This window comes from Podarcis pityusensis (assembly GCF_964106645.2).
Source record: "Podarcis pityusensis genome assembly, chromosome: 16".
Lineage (NCBI taxonomy): Eukaryota > Metazoa > Chordata > Lepidosauria > Squamata > Lacertidae > Podarcis > Podarcis pityusensis.
The window spans coordinates 28,438,259-28,452,993 of NC_138041.1; the positions used below are offsets into that span (position 1 = coordinate 28,438,259).

Sequence of the window (14,735 nt, forward strand, 5' to 3'; positions counted from 1 at the left end):
AGACGATTCCGCCCCTCTCTTTTTCTCCCACAGCTCTGTCCAGTCATTCATTCATGTGTGGTTCATCTGCCATCAGCACTTATTTGCTCTGGCCAGAGAGAGACCCACAACTTCTCCCAAGAGCTTCACACGTGGTTTTCATCTGCTGAGAAACAATCTGCAACAGTTCGTTGTCTGCATCCGATTCCATTTGGCTGAATGATTTGGGGTGGAGGAAAGACCCTATGTTCCAAACACAATGCCACCCCGCTTTGCAAAAAAGAAGTAAGCCTTGAGAACATGAAATGTCTTTGCAGGCTTCCTAGTTTCCAGGATACTCACCTTACCATATCAACAGCGGAGCTCGACTTGGAAGCCTGCCAAAAATATCTTGTTTAGAGGGGTAACTGAGGACACCATTTCGTAGTCTGATTCCCATGGTTCACAGATGTAAACAGGGATGCGCTTGGAACACTGATCAATTTTGTTCGTAATTTAATGAGAAAGTACCCAATTCACACTTCTCGAATTATTATTATTATTATTATTATTATTATTATTATTACCACCCTTCATCCAAAGATCACAGGGCAGTTTACAATGCAAAAATGCAAACATTTGTTGTTGTTTAGTCGTTTAGTTGTGTCCGACTCTTCGTGACCCCATGGACCAGAGCACGCCAGGCACTCCTGTCTTCCACGGCCTCCCGCATACATGCCATAATAGCAAACAAAAACAATGCCCCCCCCTACAGTATTACATGATTTCAGACTCCAGCTCTTCCCTTTCATTTCAAATATGCAGACAGAAACACAGCTATCCTTTGAAATTCACCCTTCTCTGAATTTTGCAGTGTGGTTCTCCAACCAAATAAAACGCATATGTTCAGGAGGAAATGTGCCTAAAAATGCATATATTGGTGAAAATTACATACAAATGCATGATATTATGGGAAATTGCTCATAAACACTTTAGGAAAAACTCCATACAGATACATAACTATTAGAGCAAGTCACACTAAAATGTTGATGAATGTTTATGAGGACTTTTTTTAAAAAAAATCATTCACAGACCGATGCTGAATTTAAGATTGGAAGAATGAGAAACTGAAATAGAAAGATCCGTCCATTCCTAATTATCGCCCACTCCTGAGACTGCCCAAATCTTCTATCCAATCAGAGTTCTTTCTTTCCTGTTCCATTTCCTCCTTATTTTCCCTGAGGGGGTTATTATTATTTTTTAAGTGTGTCCTTTCTAGAGATGGGTGGACCTTTCATTTCTGGGCCACATTAAAAGCATTATGTGGCTTCCCCCAAAGCATTGTGTGAGCTATAGTTCCCAGGAGACTATAGTTCCCAGGAGACACCCATTCCCCTCACAGAGCTACAGTACTCAGAGTGGCTTAACAATCAATCCCTCTTCCCAGGGAATTTTGGGAATTGTAGTCCTAGAAGGGGAAGAGGGGTTCTCCTAACAACTCCTAGCATCTGTAGCAAACTATGGCTCCCAGAATTCTTTGGGGGAAGCAACGACTGCTTAAAGGGGTATTAGGACGCTTGTTTTTATTTTGTATTTTTATGCTGCAAACGGCTCCAAGATCTTCGGATGAAGAGCGGCATGCAATTTTAATAAATAAATCTTAAAAGTAGATTGTGAATGTGGCTACTCTCATTTTCTCAATATTCATGCCGGGGATGGCGTCTGTGAGGCAACCACCCTTTTGGTACCCAAAATGCCCCCCCAACACGTGGCTATGACCCAGGGCATTGTGGGAAATGAAAACAATGGTGCCTGCAGTTCCTTTCGGTCACCAGCAGTCCTGTTTAGGGAAGTTTTTAATGTTTGATGTTTGATTGTGTTTTTGATATTCTGTTGGGAGCCGCTCAGTGTGGCTGGGGAAACCCAGCCAGATGGGCGGGGTATAAATATTATTATTATTATTATTATTATTATCACTATTATTATCTTGCTAGGGGGAGCATACCAGTGGTCCCATCAAACTGTCCTTTGCCAGGGGTCCTTGGGTCATCGGTATGAGGAAAGGAAAGCAGCGGTCATCTCAGCCGCTCTCACTCCGAGCTTGTCCATGCTCTTGGGAGTGAATATGTTTCTAAACCAACAAGGTGCTGCTAGCGCGGTTTCTAGCTTCCTGACTCTTTTATTCCCTGGCAGAGACCATTGCTCGGTAATTGAGCTGAGTTGTGACTGGACTAATCTCCCTGGAGATCAGGGGTGGCTTACTGAGGCCGTTCCCTCTCCTCCCCCAAATCCCTCATTCCAACCGCGCTGTGTGAACATCAACAACAGATGAATTTCTTTGCAACAGACACTCTCCAAAAGGCAGGGGCGGCGCAGATATTTCCATAGGAGTCAACTCCCAGGAGCCAAGGTCGTGCTTGAGGCTTTAAGTTATTGTTGTCCAGGTTGCTATTATTATCATTATCATTATCCCTACTAGGTAAAGGTAAAGGGACCCCTGACCATTAGGTCCAGTTGTGACTGACTCTGGGGTTGCGGTGCTCATCTCGCTTTATTGGCCGAGGGAGCCGGCGTACAGCTTCCGGGTCATGTGGCCAGAAGGACTAAGCCGCTTCTAGCGAACCAGAGCAGCGCACGGAAACGCCGTTTACCTTCCCGTCGGAGTGGTATCTATTTATCTACTTGCACTTTTATGTGCTTTCAAACTGCTAGGTTGGCAGGAGCAGGGACCGAGCAACGGGAGCTCACCCCGTCGCGGGGATTTGAACCACCAACCTTCTGTAAGCAGATGAAAACATTAGCATCATTATATTAACACTTGTAATGTAGCAAGTACTATGGAGACATTGGAGTGATATAAAACAGGGGGCCAGTCCACTGTCCCTCAGACCTTGTGGGGGGCCGGACTATATTTTGAAAAAAAATAATGAACAAATTCCCATGCCCCACAAATAACCCAGAGATGCATTTTAAATAAAATCACACATTCTACTCGTGTAAAAACACGCTGATTCCTAGACCGTCCGTGGGCTGGATTTAGAAGGCGATTGGGCTGGATCTGGCCCCCGGGCCATAGTTTGCCTACCCATGATATAAAATATAGATTATGGGGAAAGATGCAGTAGAAAAGGCTCAATAATAGGACCAGTGCTTTTTTTCTTTAAAAAAGGGAAAAAGTTTAGGGGTATTCTCATTTTGCTAATCATATTGAAATACTTCCCCTCAATGAGGCCAAACTTAGATTCACAAAATGTTTAGGGGTATGCGTACCCCTACGTACCCCCAGAAAAAAAGCATTGTATAGGACCCACAGAGAGGAGGTGGGAAGTCCAGAGATTCGGAGGAATCTGTAAATGTGGAAGTGTATGGTGGTATTGTTACGATTTTATACTTGTAAAACCAAATAAAAAATATTTCAAAAACAAAAGCAAAAAACAAGAACCCAGTAATCCACCCCTCCTCAACCCATTTTAAAAGGATGCCGATGCAAATTTTGTAGGGCATCTCTACTCACACACAAACACATACACACAATCAGATCCTCTTCCTGCCGCACGTCGTAAGGCTGTGTGCACTCAAAACTGTCCTCGCTGCCTTTCTGTTGACAGTAAACCTGGACTCTCCGCATCAATGTGGGAAGCCATGTGTGAGAACAGAGATGCCAGACCTATTCAGGACCATTCACAAGCTTGGCCGGAGGCTTCTGATTGGCCAGGAGAAGGGGCTGGTAAATGGGAGGGAGAGGATTTGGGTTTTAGGGTGAGTCGATTGCTGGGCTGAGAACGGTGCGCTACAAACAGATTGCATCTGTTCCGCAGTTCAGTGCTGAAAGCTTTGGACCACTGGATCCAACCGAGATATACTTAGAGAGAAGACTTTGTTGAAATTTATAGACTTCATTTAAGCCCTGTTCATTAATTTCAGTGGGTCTACTGTGCACATTTGAAGCTAGCTCATACCACTTTAAACAATCGTGGCTTCCCCACCCCCAAGGATCTTGGGAACTGTAGTTTCTTAAAAATGCTGACTTGCTCGCAAATTTATTGACATCTGCACGAATTATTGTAGCTAGGAAGTGGAAGGGGAAAGCAGAATATAAAATGGAAGAATGGTATAAAGAGGTGTGGGATATAGCTGTTAATGATAAATTAGCATGTGCCATTAAGGTAAGACAGGGAATATGCAGGAGAAATGATTCTGAGGAGATATGAAGTGTGTTTGTGGAATTTGTACTGTTAAAACAGAAAGGGGGTCAAACTACTGCAAGGGGTGTTGGAATTTTGGGAGGTTGGATAGTTATAATGGAATGGTCTTGGTGGTGGGGTGCACATTATTATTATATTTATTTATTTATTTATTTATTTATGATTATTACTTTGTCAAAATGAAATAAAAAATTTAAGACAGACAGACAAACAAACAAACAAACAAAAAATGCTGAGTGTAGTTAGGAGACCCCCTATTCCCCTCAGAGCTGCAATTCCCAGAGTAGTTTAACCATCAGGCCCCCTCCCCAGGGAACTTGGATTTGTAGTTTTGTGAGGAGAATAGCAGTCTCTGAACAGCCCTTAACAAACTATAGCTCCCCGGATCCTTTGAGGGAAGCCACAACTGTTTGAAATGGTATGATATTTCTCTGAATGTGTTAAGTGTAGGTAGGGCCTTAACCAACGTGTTTTGTCCCTGCAGGGGTGATTTTATCTTCTCTCAGGTCTTTGGCGAATTAAACAATCCATGGCCTTTTAATTTTGGGGAGGAGGTATTGTTTTTGTTTGTTACTATGATACGTATTTTTGTGTTTTTATAATGTAAACCACTCTGTGATCCTCAGATGGTAAGAAATAATAACAATAACAATAATAATAATAAGATGATGATGATGATGTCTATGGTCAGCAGAGAATCCCAAATGTGATAGGGTTGGCTGACTTTGTTTTGAAGTAAATGAAGTCATCCATGTTACTGTCTGTACAGGGGCATCTCCACAGGCCATTAAGTTCAGATTCCAAAATTATCTAAGTGCTCCCAGCTGTGAGTGATCCAGTAGATACCTTGATCCCAAGCTGTGAAGAGCTTTAAAAAGATTATTTGTTTGCTTGTTTGCTTATTAAATGAGGCCCCTCCATTAATACTACAACCCAGCAAGGTAGGCTAGGCTGAGAGGCAGTGACTGGCCTCCAAGGTGAACTTCATGGCCAAGTGGGAATTCGAACCCTGGTCTCTCAAGGTCCTAGTCCTGATGCTGTGACCACTACACCACATGATTACACAGGAACCAGGCAGGGGTGGATGAATATGTCAATTTTGTTTTCTGTTTCCCATTTTTCCAGTCAGTCCCCCCACAACTTTGTGAGAATTCATCCCAATAAACCCATTTTTTACAAACTAGCCCCCACAACGAAATGCATTTTTATACATCTATTTTCGCTAAGAGACGCAGTTTAACACACACTTTCCCCTAACATACATGTTTCTGGGTATGTTATTTGGTTGGGGAACCACACTACAAAATTCAAGGAAATGCAAATTCGGACAGATTGCTATCATTTGTTTCAGGCTGCGTTTCAGGAGTGCAAATTTGGACGTTTTGTATTAAAATGTGCCCTGGACTGAATGCCTCCCCCATTTCTAGCACTGGGACATGTTGGAGATTCCCCTTTCTGGAACCTGTTCTGCCTGAGAAGCATCCACAGCTTCCTGAAGGTCGAAGGGCACATTGCACAGCCACCAAGAGACATCCTTCTGCAGTCATCCCTTCTCACCCAGAAGTGCCAACTCACCTGAGATCTGGCAGGCGGAGTGATAATCTTCGCAGCAATCCCTGGTTTTCTCGCAGTAGGTGTCACAGTAACACGGTGTTTTCCTCAGAGAAAAATCGGAGCAATCGTTATTCCGGCCCGGGCAGCATTTGTGGGCCTCTCGGTCGCCACATCCACCCTCAACGAGGCCGTGCACCAGAAGCCACACGCAGAAGACTAGCTGGTACCCCACACCGGTTCCCGGTTCCCTCATGGCTTGCCTCCCCTACGAAACCGGCTGCTAGGAATCGCCGAGTGTGGATGACCTTTCGTCACCACAAGTCACACCGGACAGCCTTCAACAGCTCTCCAGACGTTTCGCCCGATTTCTCTCTCTTTCGCACTCGCTCCCGATCCAAAGCCAGGCCCTCCACGGAGGGAATGGGCTCCCCAGGCAAAGGATTAAAACAGCATGATGTCCCACGACAGAAGCGACTGGGTGGAAGCCTCGAACTTCTCATCTACCCGGCCGACGGCGTGCGAGAGGAAGGAAAGACGCCTCTTATTTAAGAGACTGGCGGCGCTGGCAAGCGGTCCTCAGTGACTGAGCATTGGCATCTGGGTCGCTGGAGAGATTTTTGCTGCTTGAAGAGAAGGCTCTTTGCCTTTCGCCCCTTTCATGGACGGCTGGCAGCAAAAGCTGTCACTGCTCAACTGGGCTTCGAACTGGTGATGGCCTTTTATACAAGAAACAACATCGAATGCACACAAGGGGATTGGCTGGACATTTAGCACCACCACCACCCCCTTCCAAAAAAAGTTATTCCCCTCCTTTCAGTTCATGTGTAAAAGTTTCTCCTGGGTCTTAAAGCCAGATTCTCTAAGAATCTGGAAATATTTTTTTTAAAAAAGGCAAAAGACCCTCATGGTGATTTATATATATGCATATTCCAGACAACCTGCTAATTGACTCTTCTTCTTTGCAGGGAGATGAGGTGACGTTGGGTAATTAATTAGCATTCTTTCCAATTTGGTTGCGGGGAAGTTACGATGCTGTTGCGTTATTATCGTCTCAATTTTAATGTATGTATGTGGGGGTTTTGCTTTGTTTTTTTGGAAGTCACTGTGAGTTGCCGTGGCAAGAAAAAAGCGACTGGTAAATTGAAATATAATGATGCTGCAACAAAGCTAGAATTATTCCACCCTTTTCAGTTCCCCGTCACTTTCCATATCACAAAAGTCTGATCTTAACGCGACTTTCATTCCCTGGGAAGAGGGATTGATTGAATGGTTTCTCCTCCTCCTCCTCTCTCTCTCTCTCTCTCTCTCTGTGTGTGTGTGTTTAAAAAGTGTGTCCTCTCTAGAGATGAGTGGATCTATCTATCAGTTTTGGTCTCAATCACATATTTATGCAACCCCCGAGCAAGACATCCGAAGGCAGGCCTGTTTCAGGAAGTTTTTATTGTTTGATCGCAATTTTCATACTCTGTTGGGAGCCACCTAGAATGGGTTGGGCAAGCCAGAGAGATGGGTGGCATACAAACAACAACAACATTTAAAGCATTACTATACTACTCTAAAGGGACGCGGGTGGTGCTGTGGGTTAAACCACAGAGCCTAGGACTTGCCGATCAGAAGGTCGGCGGTTCAAATCCCTGTGATGGGGTGAGCTCCCGTTGCTCGGTCCCTGCTCCTGCCAACCTAGCAGTTCGAAAGCACGTCAAAGTGCAAGTAGATAAATAGGTACCACTCCGGCGGGAAGGTAAACGGCATTTCCGTGCGCTGCTCTGGTTCGCCAGAAGCGGCTTAGTCATGCTGGCCACATGACCCGGAAGCTGTATGCCGGCTCCCTCGGCCAGTAAAGTGAGATGAGCGCTGCAACCCGAGTCGGTCACGACTGGACCTAATGGTCAGGGGGTCCCTTTACCTTTATACCACTCTAAACTGTCATGGCTTCCCCCAAAGAATTCTGAGAGCTGTGGTTTAGCCAAGGTGCTGAGAGTTGTTAGGAGACCCCTGTTCCCCAACAGAGCTACAATTTGCAGAGTGACTTAATGATTGATCCTTCTTCCCAGGGAACTCTGGGAATTGTAGCCCTGGGACTAGGAGGAGGTCTTTTAACAACTCTCAGCACCCTCAATAAACCACAGCTCCCAGATTTATTTGGAGGAAGCCATGACTTTTTAAGTGGTATGCTGTAAATGTGGCCGAGCGGTCCCTATTGAGTGTTTCAGTGGCTGGGAATATCAGAGGCTTCTGGTTCCTTGTTCTTTAGCGTGCAAGTCTTGGTGTCCTCTCCTTGCTGGATGAACCCTTTGTGATACTGACTCTGGGTACCTGCCTGACCTTGCCCCCTATATCATGTTAAGGCCTAGACGGATTCTATGGGCTTGGCTCGACTTTGCAGCCCTGCCCTCAATGGTGAGCATTTTGGTGAGAGGCTCTTTGGACTGAAGATACAGTGGTACTTTGGTTCCTGAATGGCTTAGTTGTCAAACAAATTGGCTCCTGAACACCACAAACCCGGAAGTGTTCCGGTTTGCGAACATTTTTTGGAAGCTGAACGTCTGTTTCAGCTGTTGGCATTGTTTCTGGGGTCAATCAGCCAACTGGCTTTCGAATGTTTTGGAATTCGAATGGAGTTCCAGAACAGACTGAGTTCGGGAACCATGGTACCACTGTACTATGTGGAGCACAACACATCCCCATATCTCCCAGAAGCAAACAAAAGTCAAGAGCACTCTTAAGAGCTGCCAAGAAACAGTGGTTAGGAGAGAGCGCTCTTGCACCCGTGCCCCACTTGTTGGCTTCTTCGAGGCACCTGGTTGGTCAAAGGCAAGAACAGGATGTTGGTGTTGATGGGCCTTTGGCCTGATCGCCGGCAAAGTTCTTCTGATCTTAATGTGTGTTAGGGCTGGGCAATATATCATCCAAAACCGGTTTCAAGTCCATCTCATGATATTGGTTTCATAATTTTTGACCTGGAAATGTATTGCAAATCATGGTGTGTGTGTGTATGTGTGTGCTATGCAAAAACCACAATGTGGGGAAAACCGTGAAGCCAGCCAATGCCTCTACATAGCTCCATCCTTATTTCAGACACTGTGATATGTCAGTAAGTATATCACAATGTTAAGCAGGAGATATATCACAGATGTTTAGCTGGTGATACATCACAGAGTTGAAAACCAGCTCCATCCTTGTTTCAGACATCGCGATATATTGGTATCTCGCAATGCTTAGCTGGTGATATATCACAGACGTTGGTGATATATCGCGATGTTGAAAACCAGATTATTGCCCAGTCTTTGTAGTCACAGTGGCTTTGCTCTGCCCTTTCACAGCCAGAGACAGGAATGCTTCTGAATACCAGAAGGAAGAGGGTTCTTGTGCTTGGGCCCTGGGTTTCCCAAAGGCATCTGGGCAACTGTGATGCTGGACTAGAAGGGCCATTGGCCTGATCCTGCAGCCTCTTATGTTTGTGTGCATGTGCAAGCATTGAGGTGCAGGCATTCATTGCCCAGGACGCAGGTGGTGCTGTGGGTTAAGCCACAGAGCCTAGAACTTGCCGATCAGAAGGTCGGTGATTCGAATCCCCGTGACGGGGTGAGCTCCCGTTGCTCGGTCCCTGCTCCTGCCAACCTAGCAGTTTGAAAGCACGTCAAAATGCAAGTAGATCAATAGGTACCGCTCCGGCGGGAAGGTAAATGGCGTTTCTGTGCGCTGCTCTGGTTCGCCAGAAGCGGCTTCGTCATGCTGGCCACATGACCCGGAAGCTGTACGCCGGCTCCCTCGGCCAGTAATGCGAGATGAGCGCTGCAACCCCAGTCGACCACGACTGGACCTAATGGTCAGGGGTCCCTTTACCCTTTACCTATTCACTGCCAGCTAGAGGCGCAGGAATTCCTCCTGCGAGACAGAGAGAGGGGGCAGTTGCAGCGCCCTTCCAAGTGAAACACAAACTGCCAAGCGACTCACTAAAACAGGCAACTTTGGCTTTATTGGTTGGCGTCCTCGCCGCAGGGGTGAGAAGTTCCAAAACCATTCTAGTATCAGGCTGCCGGTGCAGACAGTGAATTAAAAGAAAAACAAAAAAAAAAATTCAATTCAGAAATCCTCGGTCTGTGTAAATAAAAAAACCACGCACCCCCACAAGCAACGAAATCCCCATCCCAATGCATCACCTTCCTTTGCTTGCCACATGGTCAGCACAAAAACATAGCCTGGACACCTGTTATCCAAGCCTGTAGGACAGTTAAGAGTCCAGGTGTTGGTTGGCTACAACTCCTATCATCCCTGGCCATTGGCCATGCTTGCTGGGGCTGAAGTTCACCAATACCTGGAAGCCCAAAGGTTCTCCATCCCTGCCATAGGAAGTGGAGCTGGCTATAATAGCACACCTCCATAAACGGTTGGGTTGAACATGTGTGGAAATACGGGCAGGGACACAGCCAGGATCCCCATTTCTGTGAAATTGAAATTATGCAGCAAGTAAAGTCTACTGTAAGGATGAGGAACCTGTAAGTTCTCCAGATTTTGCTGGACGACAACTGCCATCACCCGCCGTCAGGGATGATGGGAATTCTAGTACAGTGGTACCTTGGTTTGCGAACAGTCTGGTTTGCGTACGTTTTGGATTACGAACACGTCAAACCAGGAAGTGTGTGTCCTGGTTTGCGAACTTTTTTTGGATTACGAACAATTTTGGGGGGATTACAGAGAAATTTTTTGGGAGGCCCCATTGGCGAAAGCACGCCTTGGGTTACGACCTGTTTTGGTTTACGAACGGACCTCTGGAACGGATTATGGTCGTAAACCAAGGTACCACTGTATAGCAATATCTGAGGTCTATAGGTCTCCCCACCCCTGATCTATCACTTGCAGCCAATATGCTCATAAAGGTGTATTTGGACAGATGAAACTTAATTCTCGTTCAAAGGGTTTCACATAGTGGTGCAGCTGCAGCCCACAGCTTCTTCGGAGCAGGCATGCACCTTAAAATATGTGGTGGTAGGGAAACAGATCTGGGATTTGTTCTCTAACCCTGAAGGTGCCCTCCGGCTGCCTTCAACTGCAGCTCCCATCAGACCCAGCCAGCAGTGCCAATGGTCAAGGATGATGGGAAATGTAGTCCACCCCATCTGGAGCGCAGCACGTTGGTGGTCCCTACACTAACCGCTACCCCTATCAACAGCTGGCTGCATTTAGTTAGCCCACAGTGCATAGCTAGCAAAGACTGGAGCAAAAGGGGGGGAGGGGAAGGCCCCACGTGTACTGAAAAAGGACGAGAGACACATAAAATTTGGCACAGATCCATAACGGAATCGTCGGCGAGCTTCCTTGGCACCTGGGGAAAGGTCCCTTCCTAGTACAGAAAAAAGCACGAGCAAGCCAGAGTAGTGTCTGCTAAGCCTATAAGTTTCTCCAGCGAGTCATCAGGGTCTTCAAAAGGAGGAAAAAGGGAGGAAACGTCCAAGGAGAGAGGAAGGAGAAAAGACAATCTGGAAAGGAGCAGTGGTACTGCTCCCCTTGACTCCTAACATCAGTGTCACTGCAGCTTACGGTGAGCAGCAGGGGGCGAGGCTGCAGCAGCACAAACACACCAGCAGAACCAGTCTTGTGCTCCTGCAGATGCGTTTGCACCAACCTCACCCCTGCGTTGTCCACCTTCTGGGTAAGCCCCAGCAGCACCAGAGAGAGGGCAGCTAGGTCCCTCTGGCCAGTACTCTGTTTAGCTGGGGGATCCCTTTTCCACCTGGGACACAAGAAACAGGGGCTATCACTTCTGTTTTTCATATCCCTCTTTCCCTCCCCTCCCCAATGTAAACAAGTGAATTCTACGGAATGAGTTAATATTACGGGCTGGGTGAACGCGTGGGAATTAATTCGACTCTCCCGACTCAGCAGATACATTTATGGAGGTCAGGGGAGTGGGTCCCCCAACTTTGGTTCGAAAGAAGCTTTTATCAGCACGAGTAAGAAAAACACCGATCGCAACAGATCTTTGGGATGCAGACTTTAGCAGGGGGGAGGCATAGAAGGCATGAGCGTAGGATGGGGAAAGGCGAATGTCATCCCCACCCAGGGCTGGTGTTAGGAGTCAGAAGGGCATGGAGCCCAAACAGTAGGCAGCGAATTCTAATCTGCCTGCTTGCGTCCTACAAGGACGACACAGAGACTAAAGTTGACAGGCAGGGTCGCCACCGTTGCCTGGTTGTAAGAAGGCAGGCGGTGATGGGGCGGGGGCAAGCTGAGGTTGATGGGGCAATGTCTCATTCACCTAAATGGACCAACTTCCACTGCTGAGGCTACTGTGCTTCGGAGCCTGCAGAGGTGGCAATTCCTTCTCTTCCTCTACGTCATTCAAAGAGAGCACAGATGTGGAATCAAAGGACCTCCAGCTGTTGCTGGGTTCCTAACTCCCATCAGCCCCAGCTAGGATGGTCCAAGGGGCAGGGACGATGGGACTTGTTGTCCAGCAACACCTTTTCTAGGGACCCCCGCGTTTGGCAATACTAAAAGCTAGCTGGCGAGAGAATACTATTGGAGCAGGACTCATGGAATGTACTCAAGTATTTTTTGCGGGGTGTGCATGTGTGTCATGACCTTCAAGGCTTTCTTCTCTGCGGCAGCAACTGGGGGAAGGGGCATATGAAAGACTGGCGAACACCCAGATGTCTGACATCCTTTCCCTACCTCTGCAAGCTTTCTGAGTTGGCACCGTTGGTCAACAATTCACAAGATCTTCTTTGGCTGGTAAGCCGGAGCTCAATGCGCTGGCAGTCACCTTCTGGTAAACAACCAGGGACTTCTTCTTAGCTCATGTTTCAACACCAGCTTCTCAGAAAGCCAGCAGAGGCACCCCAGAAGTCATTGGACTCCAAGTCCCATCAGCCAGAGCCACCATGGCCAACAGGCAGGGATGATGGGAGTTGGAGTACATCACTATTTGAAGGGCTGTACTGCCACAAGATCTGGAAGGCCATCCTTGCTCTAGACCAGGATTTCCCAACCTTGGGTCTCTAGCTGGTTTTGGACTACAATTCCCATCATCCCTGACTATTGGTGCTGCTAGCTCGGGGTGATGGGAGCCGTAGTCCAAAAAACAGCTGGAGACCTAAGTTTGGGAAACTCCGATCTAGACCAGCGATTGGGAACCTGTAAATTCATGTGTGTGTTTGTTTCTAAAAGGGAAAAAATCTTCTTGAACTTTTATTCTAGCGGGTGTTGGCGTTGGTGTGGGGGACAGGGTGTGTGGGGGGAAAGTTCCCTTTCTCTTTCTGATGGGCACCAGTCGAACTCGCCCCACCCCTTCACCCTGTTCCCCCAACTTTAGCAGCTGGAGATGTAGCACGAAACCATCTCCTCTCTGTTCCCCCATCCAATCTGGTCACATTATCATATCATCAGTAATTAAAAGCAAGCAAGAACCAGCAACACGGCCACAGTTCATTCGGATATAAATAAAACGTGTCATTGAGCTTGATATGAAGGCAGCGGGTCGGGGACGTGATCCGTATCCAGATCCCACCTGTGGAGCTGAAGGAGCCCTGGAATGCTGGCACTAACTTGCCGGGTGGGCGGGGGGGGGTTGTGGTGGGTAGGACACCCCCCCCGGTCTGTGGTGAGTCGTGCCTTCTCCTCCCCGCTGTTGCCTGGCGGGTGGGGAGGAGGTGGTGCCGCCCTCGGCGGGCGCTCAGTCCGTTTTCCACACCTTGTTGAGTACCTTGACGACTTCGTCGTAGATGATGAACACAATGGCCACATCTAAGCAGACCCGGCCCAGGCGGGGGATCGTGCCCTTGTAAAACCTGCAAAGGAATGGACAGAGGGGGGTGAGAAAGGGGCATTTCAGAGAATCCGAGCAAGCTTTGGGAAGAGGTGAGCCAACCAAGAGACAGTCTGGTATAGCGGTTAGAGCCGTTTGTTCGAGAAACAAGCAAGGCAGCTTAGGCCTCCTCTCTCTCAACCGTCACCAGAGAGCAGAGCCGTTCCTTCAGATGGCCTCAATGGGAGAGATGGGGGGGGAGGAGGGTTCACTCCAACAGTTCTGCTGTGGAAGACCAGCTCCATCACGAACTCCCTAACCCTGGACTGTGCCAGCTGGCCATTACAAGAACAATTGACTTGATAATAATAATTTATACCCAGCCACTCTGGGCGGCTCCCAACAGAATATTAAAAACACGATAAAACATCACACATTGAAAACTTCCCTAAACAGGGCTGCCTTCAGATGTCTTCTAAAAGTCGGAGAGTTGTTTATTTCCTTGACATCTGATGGGAGGCCGTTCCACAGGGTGGGCACCACCACCAAGAAGGCCCTCTGCCTCCCTGTAACCTCGCCGTGAGGGAACCGCCAGAAGGCCCTCAGAGTTGGACCTCAGTGTCCGGGTAGAACGATGGGGGTGGAGACGCTCCTTTAGGTATACTGGGCCGAGGCCGTTTAGGGCTTTAAAGCTCAGCACCAATACTTTGAATTGTGCTCGGAAACGTACTGGGAGCCAATGTAGGTCTTTTAGGACCGGTGTTATGTGGTCTCGGCGGCCACTGCCACTCACCAGTCTAGCTGTTGCATTCTGGATTAGTTGTAGTTTCCAGGTCACCTTCAAAGGTAGCCCCACGTAGAGCGCATGGCAGTAGTCCAAGCGGGAGATAACTAGAGCGTGCACCACTCTGCCCCTCTTCCCTCCCTGCCTCTTTTTCCTTGTGTGTCATGTCTCTTAGATGGTACGTCTGTGGGCAAGGGACGGTCTTGTTTTACTTGAGTACAGGCAACTCCCCATTTACATGGGGGTTACGTTCTGAAGCACTTTGCGGACTCCCTCCAAACCTCCTTGATCAAACTCCAACTCTCCACAGGCCTCAAAGGCTCATGGGATTGCACTTGTGAAGCTCTTGTGGGATTGCTAGATGCAGTTTTTGTAACCGTTCTTGCCGTTTACGTGCTCTTTTTTGGAGCGGGGCTTTCCGCCCCTTTAAAAGTGCCACTTCCGGGTCCACAGCGATCCACAGTCACTTGAACACACATAAATGGGG

General features: G+C 47.7%; 3 protein-coding genes across 6 annotated transcripts in view; 1 reads left to right on the top strand and 2 right to left on the bottom strand.

Annotated features, from left to right (window-relative positions):
• The window catches only part of LOC308465376 (somatomedin-B and thrombospondin type-1 domain-containing protein-like), a 30,189-nt gene extending 19,508 nt beyond the window's left edge, over window positions 1-10,681 (bottom strand). For 2 of the 3 annotated variants that reach the window (XM_080985297.1, XM_080985295.1), the window contains exon 1: window positions 5,739-10,681. In XM_080985297.1, coding sequence (XP_080841423.1) covers window positions 5,739-5,970 — 232 coding nt within the window. In that variant the 5' untranslated portion in view covers window positions 5,971-10,681. The remainder of the gene's footprint in view (window positions 1-5,738) is intronic. The other variant, XM_080985296.1, reaches the window with a different exon arrangement.
• LOC308465334 (uncharacterized protein) overlaps window positions 1-14,735 on the top strand; it is a 118,655-nt gene that overhangs the window by 38,975 nt on the left and 64,945 nt on the right. The window lies entirely within an intron of this gene.
• SLC25A1 (solute carrier family 25 member 1) overlaps window positions 11,552-14,735 on the bottom strand; it is a 55,028-nt gene continuing 51,844 nt past the window's right edge. Inside the window, exon 9 of the mRNA XM_080985259.1 lies at window positions 11,552-13,507. Within this exon, the coding sequence (XP_080841385.1) occupies window positions 13,393-13,507 (115 nt within the window). The 3' untranslated portion in view covers window positions 11,552-13,392. The remainder of the gene's footprint in view (window positions 13,508-14,735) is intronic.